The 13,720-nt window shown below is 37.5% G+C and overlaps 1 protein-coding gene across 3 annotated transcripts in view; it reads right to left on the bottom strand.

The window, feature by feature from the left end:
• Positions 1–13,720, bottom strand: part of TOGARAM1 (TOG array regulator of axonemal microtubules 1) — a gene marked incomplete at both ends in the record, with an annotated part of 68,657 nt that overhangs the window by 22,786 nt on the left and 32,151 nt on the right. For all 3 annotated transcript variants that reach the window (XM_080707515.1, XM_080707517.1, XM_080707516.1), the window contains 3 exons: positions 2,343–2,496; positions 3,182–3,357; positions 3,990–4,088. In XM_080707515.1, the coding sequence (XP_080563641.1) occupies positions 2,343–2,496; positions 3,182–3,357; positions 3,990–4,088 (429 nt within the window). The remainder of the gene's footprint in view (positions 1–2,342; positions 2,497–3,181; positions 3,358–3,989; positions 4,089–13,720) is intronic.

Raw genomic sequence — 13,720 nt, 5'->3', positions numbered from 1 at the left:
TAAAGAAATATTTTCCATGACTATGAAAGAGATCCTTGAGATAATCTAGACCTTTGAGAAAATTTAGATATTTATGGAGGCAGTAAATTGAGGCCACTTTCCAGTCTCAAAGCAAATTGAAAGCAGAATTAAAGCCAGATGCCCTCCTCAGGAGGCTAGACAGGAGGATCTCAGGTTCAAGGCCAGCCAGGTCAAACTAGTGACACCTTGTTTCAAAATAATAATTAAACCCTGTGTGATAGCATATGCCTGTAATCCCAGTATTTGGGAGGCTGAGACAGGAGAATTACAAGTTTGACACCAGCCTCAGCAATTTAGTGATACCCTGTTTCAAAATAAAAAATACAAAGGGCTGGGGGTATATCTTAGATATAGAATGCCCCCAGGTTTAATTTAGAGTAACACGCACACACACATGCACGCACGCACGCACAGTCTGATACTTGAGAAGACAGATCTGTTAACTGACTCCTAGTTCAGTGCTCTCTGTCACAAATGTACTGGACTACATGTGGTCTCTTCATCTTAACAAGCATTTATGACATTACATTAAATAAGTAAGTCAAATCTGAAAAGACTAAAGATGGTGTTATGATTTGGGTTTAAAATGTCTCCCAGAAAAACACATTTGTTGGACAATGCAGCCAGGTTTGGAGCTGGGCTGTGAGTGGAGGAGGTAGAGCACTAGGAGCGAGGCCTATAGATGCGCCTGGTCACTTTCTGTTGCTCTCTGCTTCAGGATACTGTGAGACATACCATGCCTTACCCTGACCCTTGCTTTTGCCACGAAAGTGTCTGTCTTGGAGCCAGCTGACTATGGACTAAATCTGAAACTTCTGAAGCCATGAGCCAAATAAGCCTTTGTTCTTCTAAGCTGTTCTTGTCAGGTAATTTGGTCATTGTGATGAGAAAAGCTGACTAAAAGAGATGGTGATAATTTTAAACTAGACCCTCCCTTCAATGGAGGGCTGAAGGCAATACTTTCTAAAGGGAACTTTCAGTTTTTGGTATTGCTACTTCATCTCTAAAAATACATCAACAAAAAAGAAAAGTAACAATGATCTTTCTCTTCTTTTTTTAATGGTACTAGGGATTGAACCTAGGGGCAGTCTATCTCTGAGCTTCACCCCCAGCCCTATTTTTTATTTGTTAGTTTTGAAATGGTCTCACTAAGTTGCAGAGGGCCTCACCAAGTAGCTGAGGCTCGCTGTGGGCCTGCGATCCTCCAATCTCAGCCCTTCAAGTACTATGATTACACATGTGCACCACCACACCGGCTCATAATTTTTCTTTTTAGGAAAAATAATATATTTTTTAATAGAAGCAAGCTACTGTTCATCTCTGTAATTCCAGTACTTGGGAGCATGAGATAGAAAGATCACATGACAGCCTTAAAAATGTAGAGACTCTCAGCAACCTAGTAAAACCCTGTTTCAAAACAAAAAGTAAAAAGGGCTGGGTGAGCTGAGCACAGTGGCATATACTTGTAATCCCAGCATTTGGGAACTGAGACAGGAGGATCTCGGTTCACAGACAGCCTCAGCTACTTAGTGAGGCCCTTTGCAAGTCAGTGAGACCTTGTTTCAAAATAAAAAATAAAAAACAGGGCTAGGAGTGTAGCTCAGAGGGAGAATGCCCCTGGGTTCTATCCCCAGTACCACAAAGGGGGGGGGGGCGCGGTGTAGCTGAGAGGTAGAATAGTCCTGGGTTCAATCCCCAGTACCAAACACACACACACACACACACACACACACACACACACACACACACACACACACACAGAGAATACTGTCATGTAAATTGTGTTGTTTTGTGTCAACATAGTTCATTTAGTTCATTCTTAGTAATATAGCACCCTTAGCTAGACCATATCACACCAGTTTTAGAATATTATTAGATACAATAAAGCAAATTCTTTTTTTTTTTTTTTTTTTGTGGTACTAGGGATTGAACCCTGTGGCATTCTAACTCCAAGCTACACCCTCAGCCCTATTTGTTATTCTTTTTTATTATTTTTTTTGCGGTACTAGGGATGGAACCCAGGGGCATTTTACTTTCAAGCTACACCCCCAGCTCCAGTTTTTAGTCTATTTTTTGAAACATGGTCTCATTGAGTTGCAAAGGGCTTCGCTAAGTAGCTGAGGCTGTCTGTGAGCCGTGATCCTCTGGTCTCAGCCTCCCGAATGCCGGGATTATTATTATTTATTTTGAAACAGTCTCACTGAGTTTCAAGGGCCTAAGTACTAAGGCTGACTATGAACCTCCATCCTCCTGTCTCAGCCTCCCAAATGCTGGGATTACAAGCGTGTGCCACCACGCCCGGCTAAGCAAATTCTACTTACTTTCAGATGTTGTTTTCTCAGTTCCTGTATGTTTTATTCTTTCCCAGGGATTCTGTTCTTTCTTTTCACAATCTTTAAGATCAAAAAGTTCTTTTTCTTCTTTTCTCTTTTGTCTCATCTTGTCATAGGTAGATTTTGAAATAGAAATTTTAGTCTGCAAGAAAAAGTTAAAATATTTAAGTACTGATAGAGTTTGACATTAAAGTTTCTTCATCTCTGATAACTACATATATGAAATTCAATGTCTATACAAAATAAACTATATATGCTTTACCTATAGCTTTATTTTAGGAATCCTAAAATATAATAAAATTTATAGTGCTAATATCCAATTATGTTTGTGTCTAAGAATATCAGTCTGTCACTACATGAGTGTACCATAGAGAATTGTTGACATACCTATAGAAAGTTATACTAATGCATAATACATATTCTATTACTAGTGGGAAAAGACAATAATTTAATATTTAAATGACTAAGAATCAGAAATTTCAATTATAACAACAAGACTAATTATTTCTTTTTTGGTACTAGAGATGGAACCCAGGGGCATTCTACCTCCAAGCTACACCTCCAGCCCTATTTTTTAGTCTTTCTGATGTTTGAAACAGGGTCTCACTGAGTTGCAAAAAGCCTCACTAAGTAGTAGCTGAGGCTATCCAACGAACCGCGATCCTCCTGTCTCTGCCTCCTGAATGCTGGGATTACAAGCATGCACCAAAACGCCCAGCAAGACTAAAATTTTTAATCAAAATACTTTTACCATCCTATATCGGATACACACAAAACATTTAAATTATAGGCTAAAATTTACGCTAATAATTCATAAATAACCTTACATCTTTATCATTTTCGACATCAAGATAAGATGGAATACTTTGTTGGACTGCTCTTCCATAAATCCCTGATGGTGGTTCAATAGTTTGTTTAACTGAAAATGTATCACCATTTTCCACAGAAGATACCACTTGTTGGCTACAGGTTGCTGGCGCTGAATTTGGAATTCCAAATACACCTGGAATTAACCAACCATTCAACAGTCATTAAGTATTTATTTATTTTTTTTTGGGGCAGTACTAAGGATGAAACCCAGGGGCATTCTACCTCTGAGCTACACCCCCAGCCCCATATATTTTATTCATTTTAAAACAGGGTCTCACTGAGTTGCAAAGGGCCTCACTAAGTAGCTGAGGCTGTCTGTGAACTGTGATCCTCCTGTCTCAGCCTCCCAAATGCTGGGATTACAAGTGTGTGCCAGCATGCCCGGCTCTCATTAAGTATTTATGGAATAACACTCTGGTAACAATGTTTAAGACAAAGATCTGGCATTCAAGAAGCAAACAATATAGTAAAATGTTAAAAAAAGTATAAAATATACAAACACCCCAACAAGACAATATTATAAGAAGTGCCAAAAGGCCAATTCATGTTAATACAAGTGAGAACAGCATTTTGTGTGTGTGTGTGTGTGTGTGTGTGTGTGTGTGTTACTAGGAATTGAATCCAGAGGCATTCTACCTCCAAGCTATAATCTGTTACCTTTTTAAAAAGAAGTTATATTTAATTCTTGAATCACTTTTTTCTTCATTGACATGGTTTGATTATGTGTGTAGAACACAGAGAAAAAGGTAAGAAACTTTGAAATACCTTTTCCAACAACTACTACTGAGTCTTCTGATAAGGTATTTGTGGATGCAAAGTCAAAACCAGAAATTTGCTGTGAATTCGATGATGACCTTGTATATCCTAAGAAAGAAAAACAGAAAACCCAAAAAGACATATTTTAAAATGCTTCCTTAATTATATAGTATTTTAGGATATTATAACATGATCTTTTAAAACCTTATTTCATACAAAGGCTTTATAATTTACTTAATTATACATGGTTATTAATTCAATAAATATTTAAAATTAGAATATCAAGTATTTACTTTCTACTATAAGAAAAAGAAACTTTCCTTTTCTTCAGGAGTTTACACGTGTCCGAGGCCAAGGTGGGAGAAACATACAAGCCAATAATCACAGCATGATAATCAGGAAACAAGAGTACTCATGAAGGAAATAATGTGACATCCCAAAACAGATTAAGTCAATCTCACAGCAACAAAGACAATTTTTTTTTTTTTTTTTTTGGTGGTGGTCCTAGGGATTGAAGCCGGGGCATTCTACTCCTGAGGAACACCCCTAGCCATTTTATTTTGAAACAGGGTCTTGCTATGTTGCCAAGGCTGGCCTTAAACCTGGGATCCTCCTACTTCCTCCTTTCTAGTACTGGGATTAAAGGTGTAGGCCACCATGCCTGGCTCCACCCGATACTTTTGTAGGTTTACTTTGATCTCAGTTTCTCATTATTTAATTATTCGTTCTCCTACTAGACTGTAAACTTCACGGAGATAGGATCTATGTTTAACTTTAGGTTTGGTGGCGCACGCTTGTAATCCCAGCATATGGGAGGCTGAGACTGAAGGATCGTGGTTCGTGGACAGCCTCAGCTACTTAGTAAAAGCAGTTATCTGTTTTGGGTAAATTTAATTGGTAGATGTTATCAAATAATTTTTTTGTTGTTGTTGTACTGGGGTTCCTGGAAACCATTCTACCTCCGAACTACACTCCCAGACCTATTTTATATATATTTTTTGGAAACAGGGTCTTACTTAAGCCAGCACGGCTGGCTTCAAACCTGCGCGATCCTCCTGTCTCCACTTCCCAAGCGCGGGGATTACAAGCATGCACCACCATGCCTGGCCCAAATATATTATTTTTAAAATTAGGTAAATTATTTTGCTCAATGTCTAAGGCGAATAAACTTATGTTCTGGCTTTGTGTGAACACAACAGAAATTAAACAAAGAAACCCATGTAGGTGATTATATGTCACAAGTTTCTCCCCCCCACCCCCCACGGTGTTAGGGATTAAACCCAGGACCTCACGCCCAGACTCAACTAGTTTTTCTGCAATAGTTTGGAAAAATCAAAATAATTTTCGTACTCTTTATTTTTTGAGGTACTGGGGATAGAACCCAGGGGGCATTCTACCTTTGAGCTACACCTCCAAGCCCTGTGTTTTAATTCTTTATTTTGAAACAGGGTCTCTTTGAGTTGCAAAGAACCTCACTAAGTAGCTAAGGCTGTCCTCGAACGGTTATCCTCCTGGCTCTGCCTCCCAAATGCTGGGATTACAAGCATGCGCCATCACGCCCGGCTAATTTTTGCACTCTTACAGCATAGACCAACCAATAAAAATATTAAAGAGCACAAAAAAGTATTCAGTAACAAAGGGATAAAAATCTCAGTAAATCAAATAATTTTCTCAATAGTCCACAAACATAAAATATATATATATAAGCTGTCAGCAGATGACTGAATAACTAGACAAGTCTCATAAAGAAAAAATAAGGCTGGGTGTAGTGGCACACGCTTGTAATCTCAGTACTTGGGAGGCTGAGACAGGAGGATGGATCACAGGTTTGTGGTCAGCCTCAGTTACTTAGTAAGGCTCTCCAGAACTTAGTTAGACCCTGTTTCAAAATAAAGAATAAAAAAAAAAAAATGGGGCTGCTCAGAGGGAGAATGCCCCTGGGTTCAATCCCCAGTACTGCATAAAAAGAAAAAATAAGAACATATATTTTGGGGGGCTGTGCTGGGGATTCAACTGAGGGGCATTCTACCTCTGACCAGCAGCTCCAGTCATCTTAAACTTTTTCTTTGGAAACAAGATCTCACTAAGTTGCTGAGGACCTCACTAAATCACTGAGACTGGTTTGGAACCTGCAATCCTGACTCAGCCTCCCAAGGACTAGGATTACAGGTGTAGACCACCATGCCTGGCTAGGACATATCTTTAAGTTTGAACTTCATTTCTAAAATAAGCTGACAATTATTTTTAAACATACTTTTATTTTTACACTAAACAAAGAAATGTTGAAGAAATATTGCTCATGTCTCAGTTTTAAATGTAAACAATGTTTAAAGACTTCACTGCACACAAATATCCTTAAATAATCTGTTATTTCTAATTGACACAAATACAGGAAGAGAAAATATGAACTCATGGTTGCTAATACTCTAAACATAATCACTAATCACCTTCTCAAGTTATTAATTTAGCTAAAAGATATTATGTAGAAAATGGAGCAGTTCAAAGGGACTGCCAAAGGAGAAAAGGAATGGAAAGAAACAGAAGTGGTTCTGAGATGTAATCTTCAAAAGCCAGCCAGCCTGCCTGTCTGCCTGCCTGCCTGCCTCCCTCCCTTCCTTCTTTCCTTCCTTCCTATTAGACCCAGAGAAATTCTACGTCTAGTTCTTTGTATTTTTTGAGCTATATCCCTTTTTATTTTTGTTTTGAAACAGGGTCTCATAAAGTTGCCGGGTCTGTTCTCAAACCTGCAAACTTCCTATCTCAGCCTCCCAAGGACTGGGATTACAGGTGTGCCCATCATGCCTGGCTAAATCCTGAATTTTCTTACAAAATGAATCCATTTGATAACATCTTGCCAATATTCTTTTGGGGGTCTTTGTATTCTATTTTGCACTGTGCTTAATATTTACTTTAACTGGGTTATTCTGGGGGTGCAATTTTTGAGAAATTATGTTGAAGGCTAAAATATTGTTTTGATTGGCCTAATCACCATTTCATTAATTTCCTATGGGGTCAAAGAACAGCATTCTATACAAAGCATGCTGAGGATATAAAGATGATAGTATCTGTACTCTTAATAATAATTTCAGGTGACAGATATTAAATAGGTATAAATAATTATCTGGAAGGTAAGATGAAGGAAGAAAGGGTAAAAAGATAATACGAGACCAGGAAAGTGAGCGAAGTCTTCTAAAGAAGGTAGTTTATAAGCCAGTATTCAAAAGCAGACGTGAACTGAACATATTACGATATGGAAAATATATCAAGACCCTATAAATGCAAAGAAAAAAACAATTTTATGTATGTGATATTAAGAATGCTATTGAGAAGCCAGGTATGGTGGCACATGCTTGTAATCATAGTACTTGGAAAGCTGAGATATGAGGATTGCACATTTGTGGCCAGGCTCAGCAAGTTAGTGAGGCCTTTTGCAACTTAGTGAGACCCTGATTTAAAATAAAAAATGAAATAGGGATGGAGGCATACTCAGAGGTAGAATGCCCTAGAGTTCAAGTTCAATTTCCAGTACTACAGAGAGAGAGAAAGAAAGAGAGAGAAAGAAAGAAAGAGAGAGAAGAGAGAGAGAGAGAGAGAGAGAGAGAGAGAGAGAGAGAGAGACAAGAAGAGAGAGAGGAGAGAGAGGAGAGAGAGAGAGAGAGAGAGAGAGAGAGAGAGAGAGAGAGAGAGAGAGAGAGAGAGAGAGAGAGGAGGAAGATAGAGGGAGAGAGGGAGGGAGGGAGGGAGGGGGAGGGAGGACAGGACGTGAAAACAGGAAGAGTAAGAGCTAAAGCAAAATAGTTAAGCTGAGGCAAGATTATTGTCTTAAAAGATCTGCCAGAGAGTAGAAACTATTTACCCCTGGTTAAATGACTCAAGATTTTGATTGATGAGATGACTATATTTTAGAGAGGTAATTCTGAAAAAGAATGCAGTCTAAATTGAAAAGGAAAGGTTCTGGGATTTTTACGAGGAAGGGGTAATAAAGATCCAAATCACAACTCTAGCTGCAGATAAAATTATACTGAGAAGAAAAGGGTAGGATGGGCCACTGCCTGAACTTGAGACAGTAAGGAGAGCCGGGCATGGTGGAGTATGCATGTAATCCCAGCATTTAGGAGGCTGAGACCAGAGGATCACGGTTCGTGGATAGCATCAGCTACTTAGTGAGGCCCTCCACAACTTAGTGATACCCTGTTTCAAATTAAAAAGAATAAAAAGTAGAGTAGGGGGTATAGCTCTGAGGTTGAATGCCCCTGGGTTCCATCCCCAGACCTGAAAAGAAGAAAAGAAAAGAAAAGAGAAGTTGACAAAGATGAGCAGAGTTTTTAAGCCTCCATAACAACAAACTAGCAATGCTATAAAAGAGGAACAGGTCTTAAGAAAGGTAAGTTCTGTTTTGAGCATGTTTGTTATGATGCTGAGATAAATCTAGTAGGTATTTGATTTAGAGATGGAAGTATAGGTGTGAAGTAATTTTCTCAAGTAGAACTATTGCTGGGATTTAAATATGTCTATAATTCTGATGTATGAAAAAGGATGCCACTAGCAGCAAATAAATATATTAAACAATTATTTCAAAATGTTACAAATTATATTCCAGTATGAATTACTTTTTTTGCTTTACTTGGGATTGAACCCAGGTACATTCTACCTCTGAGCTACACTCACTCTAGCCCTATTTTTTATTCTTTATTTTGAAATAGAGTCTCATTAAGTTGCAGCGGGCCTCACTAAGTAGCTGAGGCTGGCCACAAACCTGCAATCCTCCTGTCTCACCCTTCCAAGTTACTGGGATTACAAGTGTGCACCACCATGCCCAGCTGATACTTTTCATAAAATTTTCTTTTGCTTTTCATTTTCTTTACATGAAAATAAAATACATAAGTATATATAAAAATAAATATATAAAATAAACAAATATTTATATTATTTATATTTTATGTAAACATATAAAATATCTCATTTCCTCTATAAAAATAACTTTGTTGCCACATAAAAATACTGAATATAGATTAAATTTTAAGAAATTTACTAAAAAAAAAAAAAAGAGAAAAGTTTCTAACCATGTTCTTTCTTACTCAACCTAGGTTACTTTTACAAAAAATATATATATGTCTTAACATGACTGCCTGCCTGCATATACATGATTTAAAATGACCAGAAATAAAGTATAGAAGTGGATCTTATCATGACCACAGTTGCTACATACAAAGAAAGGACAGCTCTGTATTTATTTATTTTAGATGATAAGGCTTAAATACAAGGACTTCTAGTTACTTTATTTAAATATTTATAACCTTGCCGGGTGTGGTGGCACATGCTGGTAATTCCAGCGCTTAGGAGGCTGAGACAGGAGGATCGCACAGGTTCGAAGCCAGCCTCAGCTACTTAGTGAGGCTTTCCACAACTTAGTGAGACCCCGTTTCCAGATAAAGTATAAAATAGGTCTGGGAGTATAGCCAAAAGGTAGAAAAGCCCCAGGGTTCCACTCCTAGTAACACACACACACACACACACACACACACACACACACACAAATTATAACCTTCAAAAAATCACTTTTGGAGCCTGGCATGGTGGCACACACTTGTAATCCCAGTGCTTGGGAGGCTGAGACAGGAGGATCGCACAGGTTCAAAGCCAGCCTCAGCTACTTAGTGAGGCTCTCGGCAACTTAGTGAGACCCTGTTTTCAAATAAAGTATAAAATAGGTCTGGGAGTGTAGCCCAGAGGTAGAAAGCCCCTGGGTTCCACCCCCAGTACCACACACACACACACACACACACACACACACACACACAAAATCACTTTTGTTTTCTTAGAGAAAAGTTTAAAATGCAGCATATAATATAATCTTTTAAGAAATGGACAAAACATTTACTAGATGTGCTGTTCACTATTAATCTTAAAAAATGTAAGTTATTAAGAAATGGTTAGTGGCAGCAAAGAAGCTCTTTCCCAGGTTCTACCATGGGGAAATCACATTCCTCTTGCCACAGCTTTACTCCATGGTTATAACCTAACTAGGCATCAGGGAGTAATTTATTCACCTCGATTGCATCTACTTTGTTTTAGTGGTAAAAGGTCTTGTAAAAATTGTGTGTGCATGTGTTTGTGTGTGTGTAAATGTTCCTGGCACAGCGCTCAGCAAGGATTCCCTCACTGTAACTCATAGGCAGTCCCTTCGTTTCACTAGTTTCTCAGGCAACCCCATAAACCAACCCAGACCTCTGAGTTCTTCTACTCTACAAAATTATTTATGCAACACATTAGCAGAAGAACCAGATGAAATACCTCAAAACTGAAAATTCTCAGCTAAATTTTCTTTATTGTTATTTTTAAGGAGGATTCTAATTTAGAGACATTAAATCTTAAAAATTAAATTGTCATGAAATTTACTAACCTTTGCCATGCTTACAATGTCTTGGGTGTTCCTTATTTTGTGTTTTTAAAGTACTAGGTGAAATGTCATGTGACCTATCATCTTCAAAATCACCACATCCAAACCCATAGTTCATACGTTGACCAATTATGCTTACACTGGATGTTGTAAGCCCTATAAAATAAAATAAATTTGTCTGAATAACTTAGGTAATATTATATAACAGGTACACATTCCCCCTCTAAAATAGTTCACTTTCTGACCTTTTAAAAAAGTTAGTAATATAATATTAGAAATTTTAACAGGAAGTAATTTTTGAAGTTTAATCCTACTTTAAATTACGTAATACTTTAAAATCTTACTAGATAAAAATATTATAAATTATACTAATTTCTTAAAATAGGCTTTAAATGTGTAATGAAATACAAAGTATAATGTATGAAAAATATAACTAAAATATATATGCTAAAAACATGACTAGCATGTAATGGTTTTTTTTCTTTCATTTTTTGTGCAGTACTGGCTTTGAACCTGTGATCTTCCTGTCTTGGCCTCCCAAGAACTGGGATTACAGACATGTGCCAGCCACCATGCCCAGCTGCATTCATGTTTAAGTGTCACTGTCTATATTCTTCGTTCCTCTTTTTTCTCCTATTTTTGTGTAATGAGTAGTATTTATACTGGTCTGGCTGGTGAGGCAATATATTATAGAATAATTAAGAATTTGAGCCTTCTACAACTTAGTGAGAACATGTTTTAAAATAAAGAATAAAAAGAAGGGTTGGGGTGTAGCTCTGAGGTATAATCCCCCTGGATTTAATCCCCAGTTCTGCAAAAAAATAAAAAATAAAAGAAAAAGAATTTGATATTTTGATATCTGTAATTAGGTTTCCTGGCTTTATTTATTTATTTATTTATTTATTTATTTATTTATTTATTTATTTATTGGTACTGGGGATGGAACCCAGGGGCATTCTACCTCCAAGCTACACCCCAGCCCTATTTTTTATTCTTTATTTTGAAACAGGGTCTCACTGAGTTGCAGAGGGTCTCATTAAGTAGCTGAGGCTGTCCGCGAACCGTGATCCTCCTGTCTCAGTTTCCCAGATGCTGGGACTACAAGCGTGCGACATGACACCCAGCTTTTCCTGGCTTTAAATCATAGTCCTGCCACTTAAATGCTGACAGAGCTTGGGCAAAACACTTGGCCTTATATATAAAATGGGGATACCAACAGAACCTTTTCTAGAACTGTTGGATATCTGGATTAAATGAAGAAAATACATGTAAAGGGATTAGCATAACAACTAGCGTATTGTAAATACCCAAGTACTATTATATTCCTAACTAAAACAAAATAAAGCCCAAACTCTGTTGTATGCCTTTTATTTTTGTGTGGTACTGAGAATTGGACTTAGGGGTGCTCTGCCACTGGGCTACACCCCAGCTATTTTTATTTTTTATTTTGAAATGGTATCTCGCTAAGTTACAGCATGTTGGCCTTGAACCTGTGATTCTCCTGTTTCAGCCATGAAGTACTAGGATTATAGGCCTGAGCCACAGAATCCTTGTATGTCTCCTTTAACAAATAATATTTTAAATTTACATTTGAATGTTTATGGTGACTACCCTATGCCAATACTCAGCAGCTACTACAACAAAATGAAAAAGCTTAGGAAATATATTTTTGAATCACTCTCCATTTTTATATATAACTCCTATATGAACCATCAAGCAATAAAAGTACACTTCATTTTAAAACTACTTATTTTCTCATTTTTTTCTTTTTTTCTTTTTTTTTTTCAGTACTGTGGATGGAACCCAGGTGATTGGACCTCCAAGCTATACCCTCAGCATTATTTTTATTCTTTATTTTGAAATAGGGTCTGACGAAGTTGCAGTGGGCCTCACTTAGTAGCTGAGGCTGTCTGAGAACTGGGGTCTTCCTGTCTTAGCCTCCCAAATGCTGGGATTACAAGCATGTGCCACCATGCCTGGCTCTGATACTTCATGTTTAATAATATATTTTAATAGCCGGGCGTGGTGGTGCACGCTTGTAATCCCCGTGCTTGGGAGGCAGAGACAGGAGGATTGCGCAGGTTCGAAGCCAGCCGCGCACACTGGCTTAGGAGACCCTGTTTCCAAATAAAAAAGTATAAAAAATAGGTCTGGGAGTGTAGCCCGGAGGCAGAAGGGCTTCCAGGAACCCCAGTACCACCAAAAAAAAAAAAAAAAAAAAAAAAAAAAAAGTTTTTTAATAAAAACAGGATGGAGGATAGAGGAGGCAGCTGGTGGTAGTTAGGCTAGAAAGAACTTTAGAGTAAAAGATAGTAGGTCAGGTCAGTTCATAAAGGTTTAGAAATATCTGATATTAAATGATAGTGAATGTCTAGAAGTACCATGGATATATTTTTTTAAATTCTTAGTTTTTAGCTGGGCGTGGTGGCACACACTTGTAATCCCAGTTCTTGGGAGGCTGAGACAGGAAGATCACAGGTTCAAAGCCAGCCTTAGCAACTTAGTAAGGCCCCAGCCAGCCTCAACTTAGTGAAGCTCTCAACAGCCTGTTTCAAAATAAAAGAATTAAAATAGGGCTGGGGCGTACTTCAGATGTAGAATGCCCTGGCGCTCAATCCCAGTACCAAAATAAATAAATAAATACAAATATACATACGTAAATAATTCTTAGTTTTGAGAGTTAATCTATAAAGATTTATGAAGACATTTATTTCAGCAGAAATACTTTTCATTAATAGATGACACTAAACTAATGCTACAGGAAACATTTACTGTAACATTGTTAAGAAAATTTAGCACAATTTGTAGTAATTGATAGTTGTAAAATATATGTGGAAGCCAGGCGTGGTGGTGCACGCTTGTAATCCCTGCGCTTGGGAGGCTGAGACAGGAGGATCCCGCAGGTTCGAAGCAAGCCTCAGCTACTTAGTGAGGCTCTCAGCAACTTAGTGAGACCCTTTTTCCAAATAAAATATAAAATGGGTCTGGGAGTATAGCCCGGAGGTAGAAAGCCTCTGGGTTCCACCCTCAGTACCAAAATATACATACATATATATATATATATATATATATAAATTTACACTGAAAACATGACTGTAAAGACAATAATAAATTTATACTTTTTGCTTTGTATTTTTATCTTCAAATAGTCTTTATTCTGAGCATTATAATCTTCATGTTAAACCAATAAAACCATGATAAACTTGTAGGCATTACTAGCATACTGAAAACAATACACTTAAATTTATAAAACCCAAACCATTAGCAATTTAATAGTTTGATAGAATGTTAAATTTAACTATCTTATAATGAATGCATTAACAGTAGTGTTTCCAAAACA

The sequence above is a fragment of the Muscardinus avellanarius genome (assembly GCF_963383645.1).
Source record: "Muscardinus avellanarius genome assembly, chromosome: 12".
Lineage (NCBI taxonomy): Eukaryota > Metazoa > Chordata > Mammalia > Rodentia > Gliridae > Muscardinus > Muscardinus avellanarius.
This window is presented reverse-complemented; position numbering and strand designations above follow the sequence as displayed.